The sequence below is a fragment of the Leptidea sinapis genome, chromosome 23, assembly GCF_905404315.1.
Source record: "Leptidea sinapis chromosome 23, ilLepSina1.1, whole genome shotgun sequence".
In the NCBI taxonomy this organism is placed as follows: Eukaryota; Metazoa; Arthropoda; class Insecta; order Lepidoptera; family Pieridae; genus Leptidea; species Leptidea sinapis.
The window spans coordinates 8,764,346-8,781,973 of record NC_066287.1 but is presented as its reverse complement, the minus strand read 5'-3'; the positions used below and the strand labels follow the sequence as shown (position 1 = coordinate 8,781,973).

General features: G+C 34.4%; 1 protein-coding gene across 1 annotated transcript in view; it reads left to right on the top strand.

The window, feature by feature from the left end:
* The first annotated feature begins 2,612 nt into the window (after positions 1-2,612).
* LOC126971209 (zinc finger protein 395) overlaps positions 2,613-17,628 on the top strand; it is a 73,783-nt gene continuing 58,767 nt past the window's right edge. Inside the window, exon 1 of the mRNA XM_050817386.1 lies at positions 2,613-3,329. Coding sequence (XP_050673343.1) covers positions 2,955-3,329 — 375 coding nt within the window. The 5' untranslated portion in view covers positions 2,613-2,954. The remainder of the gene's footprint in view (positions 3,330-17,628) is intronic.

Here is a 17,628-nt window from a genome sequence, read left to right as displayed (position 1 = left end):
GTGATGAATAGAAGATTGGTTAAAAAATAACGGAGCCAAATTAAACAAAATTAACTTTAACACTAGTGCAATGTTTATTGAGGTTTATAACGAGTTAGGCACTGCCTAATTGCCTATATGATATGTACGCCTCTGCATAAGACGGTCCGACGATCAGATCGCCGGAATATGTTAGATGAGGGCAGCGCAGGACCGATCGTCATAGAGATCTTTGAGGGAGGCATTTGTCCAGCAATGGACGTCTTCCGGCTGATGAAAGTCTGAGAAAAGTCTAAGTTAGCTCTATAAATCTTAGCCTTAGCTTAGATTTTACTAGACCATAATATATCTAATATATACAATTCTCATGTCGCGGTGTTTGTCGAAGGTTCCTTCGAAACGGCTTGACCGATTCTCATGTGAGTGCATATTGGGTAGGTCTGAGAATCGGACAACATCTATTTATCATCACCCTAAATGTTAAGGGTGATGAGAATTTTTTTTACATTTTTTTTTAAATTTGTTTGATTATGAGTCAGCATTAAAAAATACATACAACTTTAAATTTTCACCCATCTTCGATCAACAGTTACTTTTGTACCACGATTTATTATCGGCAATACAACGTTCGCTGGGTCAGCTAGTGTTCATATAACTATCATGACCATAGCCCTTAGCTTTATAAAAAAAATCATTCTCTTATCAAGTATTAAAATCTTTTCCATAATTTGTACCGAACATGAAACATTTCTTTACAAAAACGTGCTCTATTTAAATTACACTTCGACTCAAACGTGACATTCACACGAACGTGACCGGTATTACGGAATAAAACAAGTTATGACAACCACATTTATTATGAAAGAAATTATTGATTACACTAATTAAATATTGTATGAAATGATTTAGCATATTTTACATTTTTGTTGGATCAGCTCAAACCTAGAACGTCTAGATAGAGCCTCTTGCTGTTAGGCAACGCACAACAGGCCAGATTTATTACTTTAGTGTGCGTGCGATGCTGAAAGCAGGAGTGAACTGTCCACCGCCGTTTTTTCGACGTTTTTTTTATAACAATGACAACGAGACGGACAGGACGTTCAGCTATGCACGAAAATCCATAAAGAGGGCCAAAATATGCATACAATTAAACAGAAAAAAATTTGTCATGTTTAATTTTTTTTTTCTTTTATAAAAGCTTGTACTGTCAATCGTATTTGTGAAAAAAACTATTACAAGATATACCTACTTAGTTAATAATGAAATTTAAGATTTACCTTTAAATATGTACTACTAAGTACTGAATATTCTGTAGACAAATTGTGTCTACGATCGCTTAATAAATTTTTGTAAGCGGAAAAGGAGCGTTCTACGACTACTGAGTTTACTGGGCACAATTTAAATTTGAGTGCAATGTTTGGGCTTACTATGAAAAGCAACGAACGATGAGCGAGATCGAGCGTAAATATGCATAGTTATTTTTTTTTCTAAAATATGCAACTACCGCTGTAAAGGTACTAAATATGCAAAAGCATATGCAATATGCATTTGATTAATGAATAAGTATCTAATATATTGCTAGCTATAATTTTAAAAGTAAATTTAAAATATTTAAATAAATATTATGTGAGCGCAATACCTATATTGCAATAACGTTCTCTACTTTTTATAATGATGGAGTTCGTCCGTTATTAATATAAAGTATTTATGGAAGTGTGAAATAATAAATAAAATAATAGATTTACTTTTTAGAAAAAAATTATGTTTTTCATATAGTATTATCTATGGTACAGAGTCTGTGTTATTAATAAACGCGAAGTAAAGTTATTAAAAATTTAAAACTTTTTGTCTTTCTGTTACGTTTGTCACTACAGGATTACATGACAGGGAGAAGTAATTTTAAACTTGGAGTAACTTTACATTACGTTTATTAATAAGATAGAGATTATATGTTTGTGATAAAATTTAGATAAGATCATTTCGTATTGCAATGTTAATCCTCGATAATTTTTCGAAGAAGGAAATATTAAATGACAGATTATTCACTAAACGCCTGCAGCTCGACTAACTTGATTATTATGTAGAATGTGTTAGCCTTAATATTGCTTTGTTAGATGTATTACGTTTCAATGTTGAATTTGTGCGTAGATGTAACGAGGTCGCCTTAATAGTGTTGCATAAGTGGGGTGCATCTGCTTGACATTTGAATTGACCCAAAATCCGAATAGAAACTGTGTCATGTATTAGCCGGCAAGCGAACGGAGCCTCGGTGGGCGTCGGGCGTCGCGTCCGAACTCGGCGACCGGCCGCGGCCGGCGTCGAGTTTTGCAATACTGTAAATGCTTCTCTAGTCTCTACTAGTACTACACGTGCAGAGCCGGCGCGCTTCAATGTCGTTCGTAGGCGGCATACGCTGAAAATGGCGAACCTGCCCGAAAAGAAAGCCTCTAACCGAAAGCCCACGAACTTCATTGTCTTCCGACTCACTTGCACGCACGTAATTCAATAACAGCCGTCTCGCTCTCCCGAACAGCTGAGTATCAAAACAAAGAAGTGAGACGGGCGGTCGCCGCTCCCGCTCGCCGGCCGGCCGGTGCCTCTCTCACGCACGCCAGTTCTCGTTAGAACCGTGTTGTAAAAGGTTGTCTGTTACTAATTTCCGCGCAAAGTTTATTGCCGCGAAAGGATTCCTTTGTCCTGATCCACAAGGATCCCTTCTTCGTATTATGAGTCCGCGCGAGGTCTGCGAATTATCTCGGCCCATTGATGAGCCGGATCGTATAGAACGTGTGGATTCCCGACGAAGTTCTCGTAATCCGACAAAATTTTGTGACGGCTATCCCGCGAAACTTTTACGCCGGGTGATTTGAATTTTTTGAGTGTAACTGTGGTTTAAAAGTTTACTAGGACTTTTAGAAGGCCTTGAGTGGTCGTGAAGTGGTTATATCGAGAAGATCTTTTGGACTTAAGCAACAATGTCGACCGGGAAACGTCTCGCGAAGCGCTCTATCATCGGCACGCGCGTAGCGGCGCTCGGGGACGATGGACTTTACTACTCCGGAATGATTCAGGCAGTGAAAACACCAGCACCCTTCCCGGAGAACAATAACTGTATCAATTTAACCCCCAACACCCGGTACACGGTGCGCTTTGACGGTGGCAAAATAGTTAGAGAATATCGTGACGTCGAACTGATTGGGCCTGGGTTTCGGGGCATGACTGGTGTTTGTTTGAAAGCCGGTCAGCGGGTTTTCCTCACGTACAACGGCCGGGAAGTGCGCGCTGACGTCATAGAACATAACCACGAGACTGATGAGTTGCGTGTTCAGGTACACGCGCCTGCTTCAGAGGTAAGATTTTTTTTAAACCAGGCGGCCATCTTAAGAGTACTGTACATCGTCAGAGGAAAACAAGAGCGTTATTGTTTATCGTTATTTACGTATTTCTGTAGCAACCATAGACTTGGAGTATAGTAGCATATAGACCTGATTTTTTTCCCTAGCGGCGGTTTTTCTTATAATCAAATATATTGAAAAATTATTTAAATATTCTTCTTTTATTGTATTTTCGTTTGAGCTGATGGTCTTGCTACCTATGCTCTAAAAATAAAACTAACCAACTAAAAGACCTGATAGCCGGATCATGTGTGACCAATTTTGATATGTCAATGTGTGCGTAAGCTAGTGTTTCAATATTTAAAATACTGTAGCCAAGTGTGGCTGACTTTTACGACCTTCAATCAAAATTGGTAACAGTGGCAAGATTCGCTTTCCGTTTCTATCATCCTGTATCATGTTCTTCTCTCTCGCACGCTGTTTGTCTATATGCTAGTGAATTGTAAGATTGCTAGTCTATGATAGCAACTAACTGTTGTACTTATGTCAGTCATCACCGGTCAACCTCACTTGATGGTATGTGATCCACTCATTATATCATAATAACGCGCCGCTGAATGAATTTTTACTTTAACCTTGATCACTGAAGATATTAATCTCTTTACGTTCGTCTTCTTAACAAACTTCACCATTTGTGAATGGGGAATCGTTAAATGACGGAATTGAAAAGTAAATGACAGCACCCGAAAATACTGCACCAAAAAATATCAAATTAATATAGAGTCAAAGTAACGCGACCTAAGGTGACTCTATTTTATTATCGTTCTTCAACAAAATCAACGACCTGGCAGGAAACATTTGTGACACGAAAACGAATCAATATGTTATTTTCATTGTCCTGAAAGTCATGAAACACTCAGTCATTGACATATGACGTAGTCACAATAACAATGTGCGCGTACAAAGACGTAGCGGGGAGCTAGCGGCGTTCAACAGCGCGCGTACATCTTTGTAACGACCTCCACTGCAAAGTACACGTGGGGTGCAGTAAGTACGTTTATACAGCCCGTACAGAGATCTTTTTTATGGCAATAAGGGACGAGACGTGCCAATTACAATGCAGCACCACTCAGGATTCTTGAGAAACCCCAAAATTCTGAGCGGCACTACAATTATGCTTGTACCTTGATACATAAGATGTTAAGTCTCATTTGCCCAATAATTTACGGCGCCCTTCAGACCGAAACACAATAATGAGCCGTTGTGGTACCTATAATCTAGCCGGCGTCCTGTGCAAAGAAGCCTCCCACTGGTAAATGTCCTTAGTCGCCTCTTAAAACTCCATTGGGCTTCCCTATTCTTTTTATGCCCAGGGGTAGCACAGGGCTAAGGTTATATTTTATTAAAAATCGGGTTTTGCTTTAACTTATTTGTCTTATGAGTCTACTACTTCCTTCTTTATAGTTTTTATATTCATTTCTCGATGTGGATGTTCGTTTTTAATGTATCTACCATGGAGCATTAGTTAATAATTAGTATCAGTAATTACATGTCAAAGTCATATAAACTTTACTCAATTAGGCTTAAAATCAAATTAAACTAAGTACTTTTTAATCGTCACTATAAATATTTCTTTTAAATTACTGATTACGGAAAAAGTAGAGCTTGTGAGAAGAACATACAAAACTCAACGGCGACTCTTTTCAATCAAATATAGTATTTTACAATGGCTGTAATATACAATACAAATTAGTTTGTAAGATGCTGCATACAATATATGTGTCGTGTTCAAAGTTAAAAGCGTTTTTAATATCAAATATAATAATAATAAATGAATAATAAACTTCATTTCACAAAAACAGAGGTTCACAACACTTAAATATATATTATGTACTACGTCTTAAAAATTAACTTATCTTAAATAAAATACAGTGTAGAATTGAAACTCTGATACCCATGATAAGATCTAACTTGTGTTATGGGTACCAGTGTTTGTGTTAATCAATTTATATTTCATAAAAAGTAATCTATCCTCTATTGGATGCATCAAACTTTAGAGCTTGAAATTATTGTTTGTGTTTCTTGAGTTTAGTTTTAATTGTCAATGAAAAAAATCCATTCATTCTTCTTTTGAAGTCAAATTGCGCTAGAAATAAAACATATCTCATACAGCTTAAGCGACCAAGTTTCATCAGTGGTCGTGTAGTCCGTAGTAGTAGTAACTAGCCTTTCACCTTGTCGTTCACTTGAATACAAAGAGATTATTTAGTGATACTCCCACCATTTTAGGGTATTTTTTTTTATAATTCAAGCGGTATCTGCCCAGTATAATGTCGATATGATTTGAATCCGAACGGATCAGAAAATTACATAATATGGCGTTGCATACAGCGATACGACCCAGTGACATTGCACTCACCCGTTAAACTGAGTATAGTACAATTAATATAGCACTTACTAGTTCTATATAGATAATGTATTTGTAGTAGTTTTGGAGGAAAAAAAGGCTATCAATACAAAAGCGGCTTAAAACATTTTTACCAACCTAGTTGATGATGGACACATTTAAAACACATCTCCAACAAGCATAAAAAAATGTATCGATAGACTTGCATCTTATGTCATAAAACTTACTAATTTTTAAATAGTTCTGTAAATCTTGTATGCTTTGTTCAACTCTCAGGTTGTCATCGTTCATAAAATTTGGTATTTCAAATTTTATTTGTGTATTAATCCTAGAGATGAGGGTTATCACTTTAAAAACATAACAAATTGTTTATTCTTTATCTATCAGATAACTCCAGTAGCCTGCAACATTGTTATACGCAACTGGTAAAAAACAATCAGAAAAACAATCAAGGGCGTATCGTACATTACTGTCATACAAGGATTGACAAAGATTATAATATTAAAGATTGCAGAACATTCTATATTGAAATATATGTCCGTGTTTACTGCCTACATACTTGTCGCGCTAATGCGTCATTTCCCTATCGCGTATATAAACAAACAAATATAATCAACTCGTCATATCCGCCATAATGTTTGTTGTCGAAGGCTTTCCCCAAATTAGAACAAAACAAGCATTAGATACTGATATATTAATACAATTTTATCGAGGAAATAGAGAAATTTGTAATTTTTCACGTGATTAGATATGGGTGCATCTTAATTGTCCATTACCACGTGTTGCAGTTCATTCTGATAAGAATACGAAAGTTATCAGTTCATCACGTACTTAACAATAACATATTCATGTAATCTTGACATCTACGCTCGTGAATCGCGTGGGGGAATAGTATTGTCAATATTGCGTGCTCGCTTGCACTTATGGTAAATAACGCGATGAAACTTCTGAGAATGTAAAGACGCTCTCTGTTGCTATTAGACTAGTAATGGTAAATATGTATGTGTATGTAATATTGTACGTAGAGAGAGATGTACGTGTACACCGTTACGGTAATTCCCACTGAGATGGAATTTCAATTTCTCTTACATACGTCATCACCGGCCTGTATTAACATTGAATTGCGTGCGTACGGCGCGGGCGTCACATACGAACTTAACAATATTATTTGTAGAATCCAATAATTGACAGTAAAAATAAATTTTTTAAACAATTAGTGGCATTTGTATATACAAGTGGTCGTCCGTTATAATTCGACAATTATTCTTTTTTTAAGATACACCGTTATTTAAGGTTTTTTTTTAAAGAATGGTAATAGATTATAACCTCTATCGTAACCTATTTAGTTTTGTCATCAGACAATTAAACTAAGTTATATTAAAATGAGAAAAAATTCATTTATTTATAATTTATATGTTTGTTTGTAATGGACATTTAGCATTGGGCTAAAACTGTTTATCTTAGATAATTTTTACGTCTCAATACTAAAAAAAATTTGCGGTGAACAGTAAGCCTCTATTTTGGTCTGTTATCATGTCGTGACTAACAGCAAGAGGCTCTCTATATATTAATAATTTACTACAAAATAATTTCCTATATTTTTACCGATCAAGCAATATCACTATGAAGTCGGGACGAACTTCTAGTATTAAAATAGTTTTACGACTGTGTTTTTTACCATAATCAGTAAGAATAGTTATAGTAATAATTGTATACGTTCGATATTGTAACGTAATAACATAATACGGTCAGTTGCGCATGCGCAGCCTTACGCCACAAACTCGTTATCAAACTAATGACATTAACCACAATTTGTATGTAATTTCTCATTTAAACAAAATAACTGATAATTTATAAAGTTGATTGACCAGAATACTACGTACTCCATATCACGGTGCGATTACTGTGTCCGTAGGTTTTTATTTTATTTTATTCGGAAAACTTAGTTTACACCAATACAGTTTTTACTTAGATGTATTAACAATAGCAATTATTGTAATATACAGTAATCTAGAGGTAAAATACAACAAGAATTCTATAAATCTATTTAAGAAAATACTTAATTAAATAGGGTTTCTTACTCTATACTACTAAAGAACATAAATTAAGGGCATGAGCATAAAATAATATTAATAGTCAGAACATTGGGTCAGAATTATAGTTAATTCAAACTAACATTAAATTTAATATATTATAATTTACTAAACCAATATTTTGAAGTATACCTACTACAGTTTCTTGGTCATAATTATTAGTGTTGACATAATCAAAAACTTCTTATATTTTTTAATTTACACAAAGAAATATCTTGATATTTTTTTCTGTGATATTCTGTTAGTATACTCTTATACTAATGTCAAACCTTCGCTGCTTGCGGTACCATATCAGGCCATTTACAGAGCGAAATACAATTTCGAGTTTGCCCAGTGCCGAACTTAAAGAACGCCTGCGTCACCAAGTATTACAAAGTCATGACGTCATTGAAAGCGTATCGTATTGTGTCGAGTTCACTTTTACTTTGACCTCTGAAGAAAATATAAATTAATTTATTATAACCGCTCGGCAATATTATTACATAATACATATTATTAAATTAAGCGACAAAATAAAAGTAGAATATACTAGAAATATATTTATTTACCATAGACAATAACATAACACATTGCAACAACACTTGGTAAACGTCAACGTCACTACATCAGTTCGTAAAGGGCTTTGACACGGGTACAAGAATTGATAAGAAACTACCAGCCCATCTTTTAAATCATAGATTAAGAAAATTTCTTACTTTATATAATACAATTTAAGGTGACCTGCGCAGAACCAGTCAAGAATCTGCTATAATATAAAGTATGCTTTCATTGTCAAGCTTTAATATATTTCTTAAATTTGTGCTCATAGAGTCCTAGTATACTGTCCGATAAAAGAGAGAACCCTTAACCCTTGCGAATCTTTAACACGGCTCTCTCTATCTCCAGAGATATCGGAGGGTCGGTCCCTCATGTCTGAGGAGCACCGGTTTCTGTCCAACGCGTCTCCTACAACCGTGAAGAATTTGGATTACAAGTCTTTTATTTGGTCGGTCCATCTTGTTGGAAACCACAGCTTCTATTTCCTCTGCGGCGGTTTATCATTTCTCGTTCTTGTGCCCGTTTTAGCATGAAGAATCTAATAAATTACTTGCGTATGTAGATAATTAGACGTACTTTAAAGTCTTACATACAAATTACCATAGGGTCAAAGGCTATTATTTATATCAATGTCACAACCAAACGATATCAACATAAAATATTTTACAAGAGATACGAATAATTGCGCGGAAGTATTTACAAACGATGTTTACAATCACGCGCCTATTTCAAGATAGAATTGTTCGTTATGATCGCTCACAATACACACAACCGATTCCAAATCTATGTTTACTAAAACGAGTACTTTAACAATTCTCAATCAAGATAACTTATATTATTTACGCTAATCTTAAAATGTTTACTGTCATAGTTCGTCACACTTTCGTTAGTAATTACTAAATGTGATTTTATGTCCTTCAACAGGGGTCTGTTAATTTGATTATGAATTCCCCTCGGAATATAAGAGGAAATGATACCATTGTGACGTGGTATTTCCCGGTATAATTGCGGTTTGCGTCACTTATTTACAATGATTTGGTCGGTTATTCAACTTAATATGAAGGTAACAAATATTATTTGAAATCATATTTCTAACAATTACCTAAAACCTTACCTGTAGGTATACTATAAACATTTTATAGGTTATTATTTGTTAGCAAAACGTAATAAATAAATATAGGATAAAAGAGTATAAAAGACGGAATTTCTTTTTATGATTTAATTACAAATCTATAGTTTTTAGATTTTTCCGTAATATAAGACGGTATTATTTGCCAAATTTCATAGTTTTAGGTCAACTACCCCATACAATTTGATTCCCTTGAGAGTGTCGAAATTTACGTTTTTTTCGGCAAACGGCCGTATTTTTTTGACGTCAACTAAAAAGTGATTTTTTTCACAAATTCAAGAGAGCGGAGACTTAAGTATAATATCGCTTTATTTTCAACTCGATATCTTCACGCGTTCCCGAGGTAAAGGCGAATTAGTTAAAGCGTGTTATCAAGGTAGTAAAATAATAGTTAATCTAACAAAAACCTCAAATGGAGAACAGCAAAGAAATAAGGTCACCAGTTGTGAGTCCGGAACGGCCCGCGGCCACGGCATAACGGTATGAGTTACAAAATCGCGGCAAGAATTATTTTCACGTGCGGCTGGCGACTGCCGCGTCATCAGGCCCGTTACTTGTGACTTCCTTGGTCACTAGCCACGCTTTTTACAAGTTTACAACCAGTATGATTGTTCATAACATATAACATTACTCCCCTCTAGGATTCCCGTGCATCCTTAACCATTAAAAATTCCTGGAAATGTACTTATTTATATTTAAGATACTGTAGGCACATATGTGTTTAATATGCTTCATATTAATTATATATTTAAAAAAAAATTATAAACGTTTAATATGAAAGATTTTTTTTAAATACAGAAGCTCTCTGTTACAAACAAAGAGCCTGTTTAAACGAAGAAATAACGCAAACAAAATAATAAAAAAAGTCGCAAGAATTTAACATTAAAAATTATAATTTTAAATAGTACAAGTAATAATTTAAAATACTTTTTAAAGAATAACTAAAAAGGGTGTAATTGTAATTTATTTTCTTTTAATAGTTTTTTTATTATAACACTTGTCTTAAATGTTTAAGAAGTAATTTATTTAAAAGTAATAGATACTTACTCGTTTTAATAAAAGTTACCTAATCCTCCAATCCAAATAGAAAAAAAATAATTTATTTGCAATAAATATTACTGATAATAATTATTAAGCCAAATTCGACCAACCAGTCATTTTTGTTTTATTTATGTCAAATGTCAACAACCAAATATTTAAATTATACTGACATTGACAATTCTTAAATACTAATAATAATACTAAAAATATTACAGTTATTGTTTGCGGTAGGTCAAATTAGCAGCTCTATTATTTCATAGAGTTACGTAAACATTGAACAGTGATTTCCCTGCGCTTACAACCGGCTTGCCTTTCATTTGTTAAATGTACTAGTAAACGGGGCGTCGCGATTTGATCACGACTAGCGGGCAACACTGCTTCATACAACCACAGACAAGCTGAGCGTGAAAGTGTCAAAAGCACCTGCGTTGTCCGAATACCGTATATATTCACTTACATTCTTTTACAACTTTTAGCAAATTACCATCCGTTATTCTACATGCTACAGAATATTATTAATTCGTGTGTAATTGGAGCAACTTATTATCATAGTTAATTATTGTATAGGCGTTGTAAACTCACTAATACAATTAAATTAAACGTTTATTGTTAGTGAATCTTCCCCTTTTCTGCTTTAAAAGAGATAGAAAAACGATCGTATATCCTGATGTTAAGTGATCACCGCTGCTCACATTCTCCATTAACAGAGGAATTACTTGTCGTGTTGTGTTGTGTGAAACATAGTACAAGGAAGCTCATTCCATACTATGTTAGCACGTGGCTGAAAGTTTCTTGAAAACCGCACTGAAATCTAAATGATGGTGATTAGATATGATGCATGTCGTGCGAAGGTAGAATTCGGCGGCACGAATCAGGTCAAACTTCTACCTTCTCTAACACAAAGTTAAACATAATCAAGTAAATTTAAGCTCGATGACAAAAAATAATTTGTCTTGGTAATTTCCTTACATACAACAATAGCTATACGCTCCGTTTTGCTTGTTATTGTTTGTTGGAGAAAGCAATGTAATTGAGAAGTAATTTATAGGCGCTATTTTTAAATTTCTCCGCCCGAGTTATTTTTTTTACATATTATAACGAACACACTTACGCTCATAGTAAGTCTAGCGTGGAAATCGCGTGTATATTATTGTCAATTTCACTTTTGACTGTTGCGTTTTGTACTTGATATGGTTATAAGCTATTGAATCATTTAAAAATTTACCTATTTAATCGATTTTTATCGACTAACTACATAATAATTTTTAAGCGTGTTTGGGAACTCTCACTACAAAGAGTAAATCACGCTATAGAAATAACAAGCGCCAGCAAAGATCAAAAATCCTTAACAATGCTCAAAGTTTCAGTTTGCTTAATATAACACTGAATGAATAATACAATTTATTTCATGACTTAAAATATTAATAACATATTTATTTGTGAAATATATTGTGATACAAAATATATAATGATAAGCAAAGCTGCAGTTAGGCAACTATTAATCTAGACCATAGACTAATACTCTATGCTTTAACTTTTACGTGAAGTAGTACACTGAGTAGACTAATAACATGACAATGTCATTTCTTTGTTCCATTCTGTCAATTTCTCCACGGGAGCATCGTGTACTCATTTGTTTTTACACTGGTATAGAAATAACAGAATGTAAACATCGATGAAGTGATCATGAGCGTCGTAACATATTTTTTTATTGTATTTGACCTACTTTTGTTAAAGTAGCGATCGAGTGCAATGTAAAGATATGAGACGAGTATAATGTAGAATGATTTTAATTCGTTATTCAATGTGGCTGTTGGTAATGTGGTTTTCATTTTCATGTTACAAATAAGAAATATTACTATTTTTACGCTTGCAACACTAAGAAGATTATTTTCTTAGATCATTGATACGTCTAGAATGTAGACAGACTGTGACAGCTGTGAAAAGATCGAAAAAAATTGAGTTTAGGAGTAACCTATAGAGGTTAGCGTGTGTTAGTGTGCGTGAATTGCTCAAAATAGTTTGAGGTTGTAATACAAATCGCGAGTGTAAGACGTAGCTTGTCACGCTCACTAATGTATTAAACATGGCCTGTTTTTATCGGTTGTCTAACAGCATGAAACTCTGTCTAAGATTATTCTGTTTAAAATAATCTGAACTGTTTTTCTTTCCGAGCTTATAATCATTTACTATGATATATTAACTAAGTAAAAATAAATTATAAAGTTTTTTTTTTAATCCACTTTGATTTAGTATTTTAGTGTAATATGATGTATCAGTTCTGCCACTGGGTGACGGGTATGGTCGCGGCGAAGGCAACGCCGGCCCTTTATGTCTGACCTCGATAGATTCGCCTTGAAATAGTTTCATGATTCACTTATCTAAACTCTTAGAAAATTATACTTCATCTATTTAACGTTAAAATTACAGCAACAGTTATTTATTACGTTCTACTCAATGCTATTAAATAGCACAAAAACAATATGGCTGACGTGTGGCGTCACCGGTCATTCGTTGAGTCAGAGACGCAAAATAACTCGTTTTTAGATTTCGTTTAAAGTAATACTAGTACCGTTACAGCGTGGGCGGTTTGGTAGAAATTTCGGCGCGTTGTGTCGTCGAAATTGTTATAATCCTTGACGTAGAACAATGAGTGTTACACAAAATGTTGTAGAGGCAAAGGTCGTAATGATTCACTTAGCGACAGCAACGTGTGTAGTAACCGATGACGCAAGTCGACGCGTTTGAGTGTTGCCTTCGATCACTTCAGCGTCCGTCCGAGCCGGCGTCGTGAAGATCAGTTAGATATAATAACACGCGCGACGCGACACGCAGCGTGCAGGGAGCGCTGTGGGCCTCTAGCATACTGACCCACTAACCTAGAATCACTGATATTGAACCAAACGTGGCAATGGCGTCGCTTAGCCCGCATCAAAATTTACCTCCACTCGAATTTGCCATTCTGAACACGTAAAAACAAATTTTAAAAGTCGTAGACTCATCACAGAAAATTGAATATTACCTTAAGTATCTGAAGCCGTCCTAAAGTCAATAAATAAAATTATATTTAAATTAATAAATTTATAATCACTTATTGAACGTCAAAAATCTACAACCTATTCGTAATAGTTTGGCCTCAAACCTAAGAACAAAAATTTCAACAAAAATAAAAAAAAATCAATTAAAAATCAATCAAATCAAGTAATCTGTGGTATTATTAAGTCATTTATGTTATAGTAACCTTTACCTTTTTTTGAATTTGGTAACACATTTATTTGTACATTTTCTGGGATCGTGTTGTAAAGCATTCATTGTAAAAACATTCTATAATATAAAAAAAAACTGTTTTAAAGTATTAATTACGACATATTAAATTACGAACAGAATTTTATAATGGAAATTGATTACATACGATAGCTACGGGCCAGTAACAGCTTATTAGGTCAACAGCGTAACGGTTTGCAGCGCGTAATATCATAGCGTTGTCAGTCTGTACATACAGAATATTATTCATGACGGACAGGTTCCCGGTATCCGTTATCAAGTGGCACGGGGGGCGGAGGCCCCGATACGTTTTTGGGTCAGGCTGGGTCATGACGCCTGCGTGATCAACCGACCCGACCTCTCGAATTAATTCGCAGCTATTTTGATACTATCTAAGAATAGAGAGGCGACCATGCACAGAGATAATCCAAGGTAAAGCGCTCACTTTTCTAAGCGAAAATGCCTCCACATTCTTGATTGTGTGGTAACAAGCTTACGCAAGTGTTCCGCGCATTTTTACATCAACATCAAATTAATCTAGCTTGTGAATCGCCTGTGACGTCATCGTCACGTCATGCCTACGCTTTCTACGTATCGAGTGACGCACAATCTGAAATTGTAGTGCTTACGTCACGCAGACTTCATGAATGAGCTAAAAGTTGTCTCGGCTGTACAAAATATAATTTTAATTTGTGTAGGCGATATGTTCGCAAATGTACTGAATATTGTTCCAACTGCAGTCCAGACTCCTAGATTATAGTTCGCAGCTGAAACTGAGGATCTAGGTCGGAGCGAGTACGCCAATAGGATAAGGTCGTGACCTGTATGTAACTCGCCAACTAGGTCACCCACTTTAGCCATGCATCCTGGCATTCCTATCTGCGGCTAACCGATAAAATACTTCCTTCATACATTGCTTAAAAATAATCGATTTAATGCCGGTTATAAACCGCATCGAAAGCAGATCTTTAAGTAGGTCTTAACCGATTTATAATTCTCCGTAAAGTACACAAATTTGCACAGCAAAGCAGATTAAATTAGATTCGCAGTATCAAAGTGTATAACAGTCGTTTCAAGGAGAATGGCGGCAATAAAAACGCTCGTTGCATTTTGACTTACACGTAATGTAGGTCGGCCATTTTTGGGGCAAGGTTGGTGTTGCAGAAGGTTCGGGCTATTCGCGTGCTTGGTAACTTGCATCCGCTTGCAAACACTTCGTATTCACTGATCATACAAGGTTGAAAACCAATTGATTGATTTAATAGTACACATCCGAACTATTAGTTAATTCCTTACCAGTTTGAACATTTCAAGTATGCTAAGGACAATTAAATACGCCTCGAATTTAAGTTTTATAAACGAATTAGTATTATAAGTTTACTTAATAATGTTTTTTTAAGCGAAAACTTCCTAAGCCGCGTTGGACACTTTTTGGTAGGGGAAAATTTTATGCATTTGCATCACCGACATGTTTATGACGCTATAAATAAATAATAAATATATTTATTATAATATAAATAATACATTATATATTATATATAAATATAGTTAGACACTTTTTGGATAGGTGAAATCTCTAGTTCGCGTCACCGAAATGCTTAAAGCAGTATAGCTGTAGTTATACAGCTGACGTATTTAGATTTAGTGAAAAGTTCAATGTATATATATAATAATATACTGTGCATTGTTGAAATAGTGTTTTTAAATTTTTTAAAAAATAAATTGAAATTAATAATATGTTTTTGAACATTATGAAATTTAAAAGTTTAATACGTAAAGTTCTAAGATTTTACTTCTATCATAGTCTCAACAACTGCCAATTTTTTATCTTCTATTTAGGATTTAAATTAAGGCTGTGTGTGCTTTTGGTTGCTATTATTTGTATTTCTATACTTTATGATAAAAGAACTTCTATGACGTGAAATTATATGAATGCATATTAATTTGAAACGCGTGTTAAGTTGAAACAAAGCCCTAGGTGTTATAAAGAGCAGTTGACCCATTAAATAGCACACGATCCTTGTCACTAAATAACTTATGCATGCGTGCTATCGTGACTATTGACTCGAGTCTCGCGGCCAAAGACTACTAATCTAAAAGGAGACGTTGACACAGCAACAAACCACTGTTGTACTGTTAAAAATAATTGCGTATTTTGGCATCAATTTGATCTTATTGTAATGTTACTTATGTTACGCAGGATGATCAATTTAAGTGTAATTATACCGGCTTATTTTTTACCTATTTTTAACAATAACATGATTTGGTGGTGAGTGCGACCAGCGACCCATCCCTCTGGCTATACACAGCATTGCGTACTCTAACTGCTATAGACGCCGAGATGTTTTTATCGTCAATGGCGTCTCTATTTGGTTAAGTACTTTTAGCCAAACTTAAACTGCAATCTTATTGAATAATTGATACGTGTCATTTATCTCGACTCTATCGGTTCAAGTTTTATGAACAAAAAAACATTTAGTCCATTGTCCTTTCAATTTAGGTCGGGAAATTTGTGATTCAAATACTTATTTTAAATTTCAATAAATTATACGGCTACGACCTCTATTCTAATGACAAAAACATAGTTTGTCTCACAGATAAAGCTTAATAAATACTCCTTTGTATGTAATGTCTACATAATTTTAAAATTTCATATATTACTAACCCATGTTGAAGGAAATAAAATGATTTAAAAGATATTTATTGAAAATATTTCCATTGTCAGTAATGTATTTGCATAAGAATAAAATCTTTAATTAGTAATAAAAAATGTTAATGAACAATCTACGTTAAGACTTTTTCTTGCACGTAAGACACTGTTTTTTCTTTATTTTCAATGCCAAGCAACTGGTATTATGATATATTACGTAATACGGAACAACGCGTTCATCAAGAATCAAGATGGCGGAATATTAGCTGATATGATTTCTAAATGCGCAATAGACGTTGTTTATAAAATGAATATTTGCGTTTGAACTTGAACTATTCGCGTAATTCCAAACTACTCTTTACAGAAAACAAATACTTAATTATGGCTATGAGAATCTGATGTAGTCAATTTCCAACGAAAATATACCGTTAGTATAGGGTCAACTGTGTGTCGATGAGTATGCCTGCAACAGCAAATTAAAAAAATATTCAAACTTGAAACGTTGTACTTTCCTACTATAGATAATATAGAATATTGTCAACATCGGCAAGTTATTGCTACCAATCTCTAGAACGTTCTAAGTCCTAAAATATAGACACAGAGAATGTACAATAAAACGGTAATCCGAGTTCTCAAAAGTGCCTACTATAGGCCTCATGATGGCTTTATATGTCTCAACCATGATTATATTTTTTATATAGGGAAATGGAGGACAAACAAGCATATAATATATGAGTAAGCAGTTGATAAAAATGGATGTCTAAAGTACATTAAGATTTTTTTGCCTTAAACCTAAAGGGCGTTTTTCAGGTAATCGAGTATATTGAAAAATGATATTCTATATGATATAAATATTCTTCTTTCATTGTATTTTGGTTTGAGCTGAAATCTTTGTTACCATTGCTCTAAATAAATAAAACAAAGAACAACATCTATTTGACAGCTGACAGGGTCTGAGCCTATACTCTTTGGCTACGGTTGGTAACTGTTTTTTTTTTTAATTTATTTAGTGGCACGGGATTGGTAACTGGTGTAGAAATAATATAGCCATCATCAGCAAACACGCAACGTATCGTATCGCCAATGACTCGCGGATTTTCAAGTCAATGCCACTTGTTAGCAATAACTTTCGCTTGAAATACAATACATACGTAATTATACGCAGTCTTGCGAGTCACCGCGAGAGATTTTGA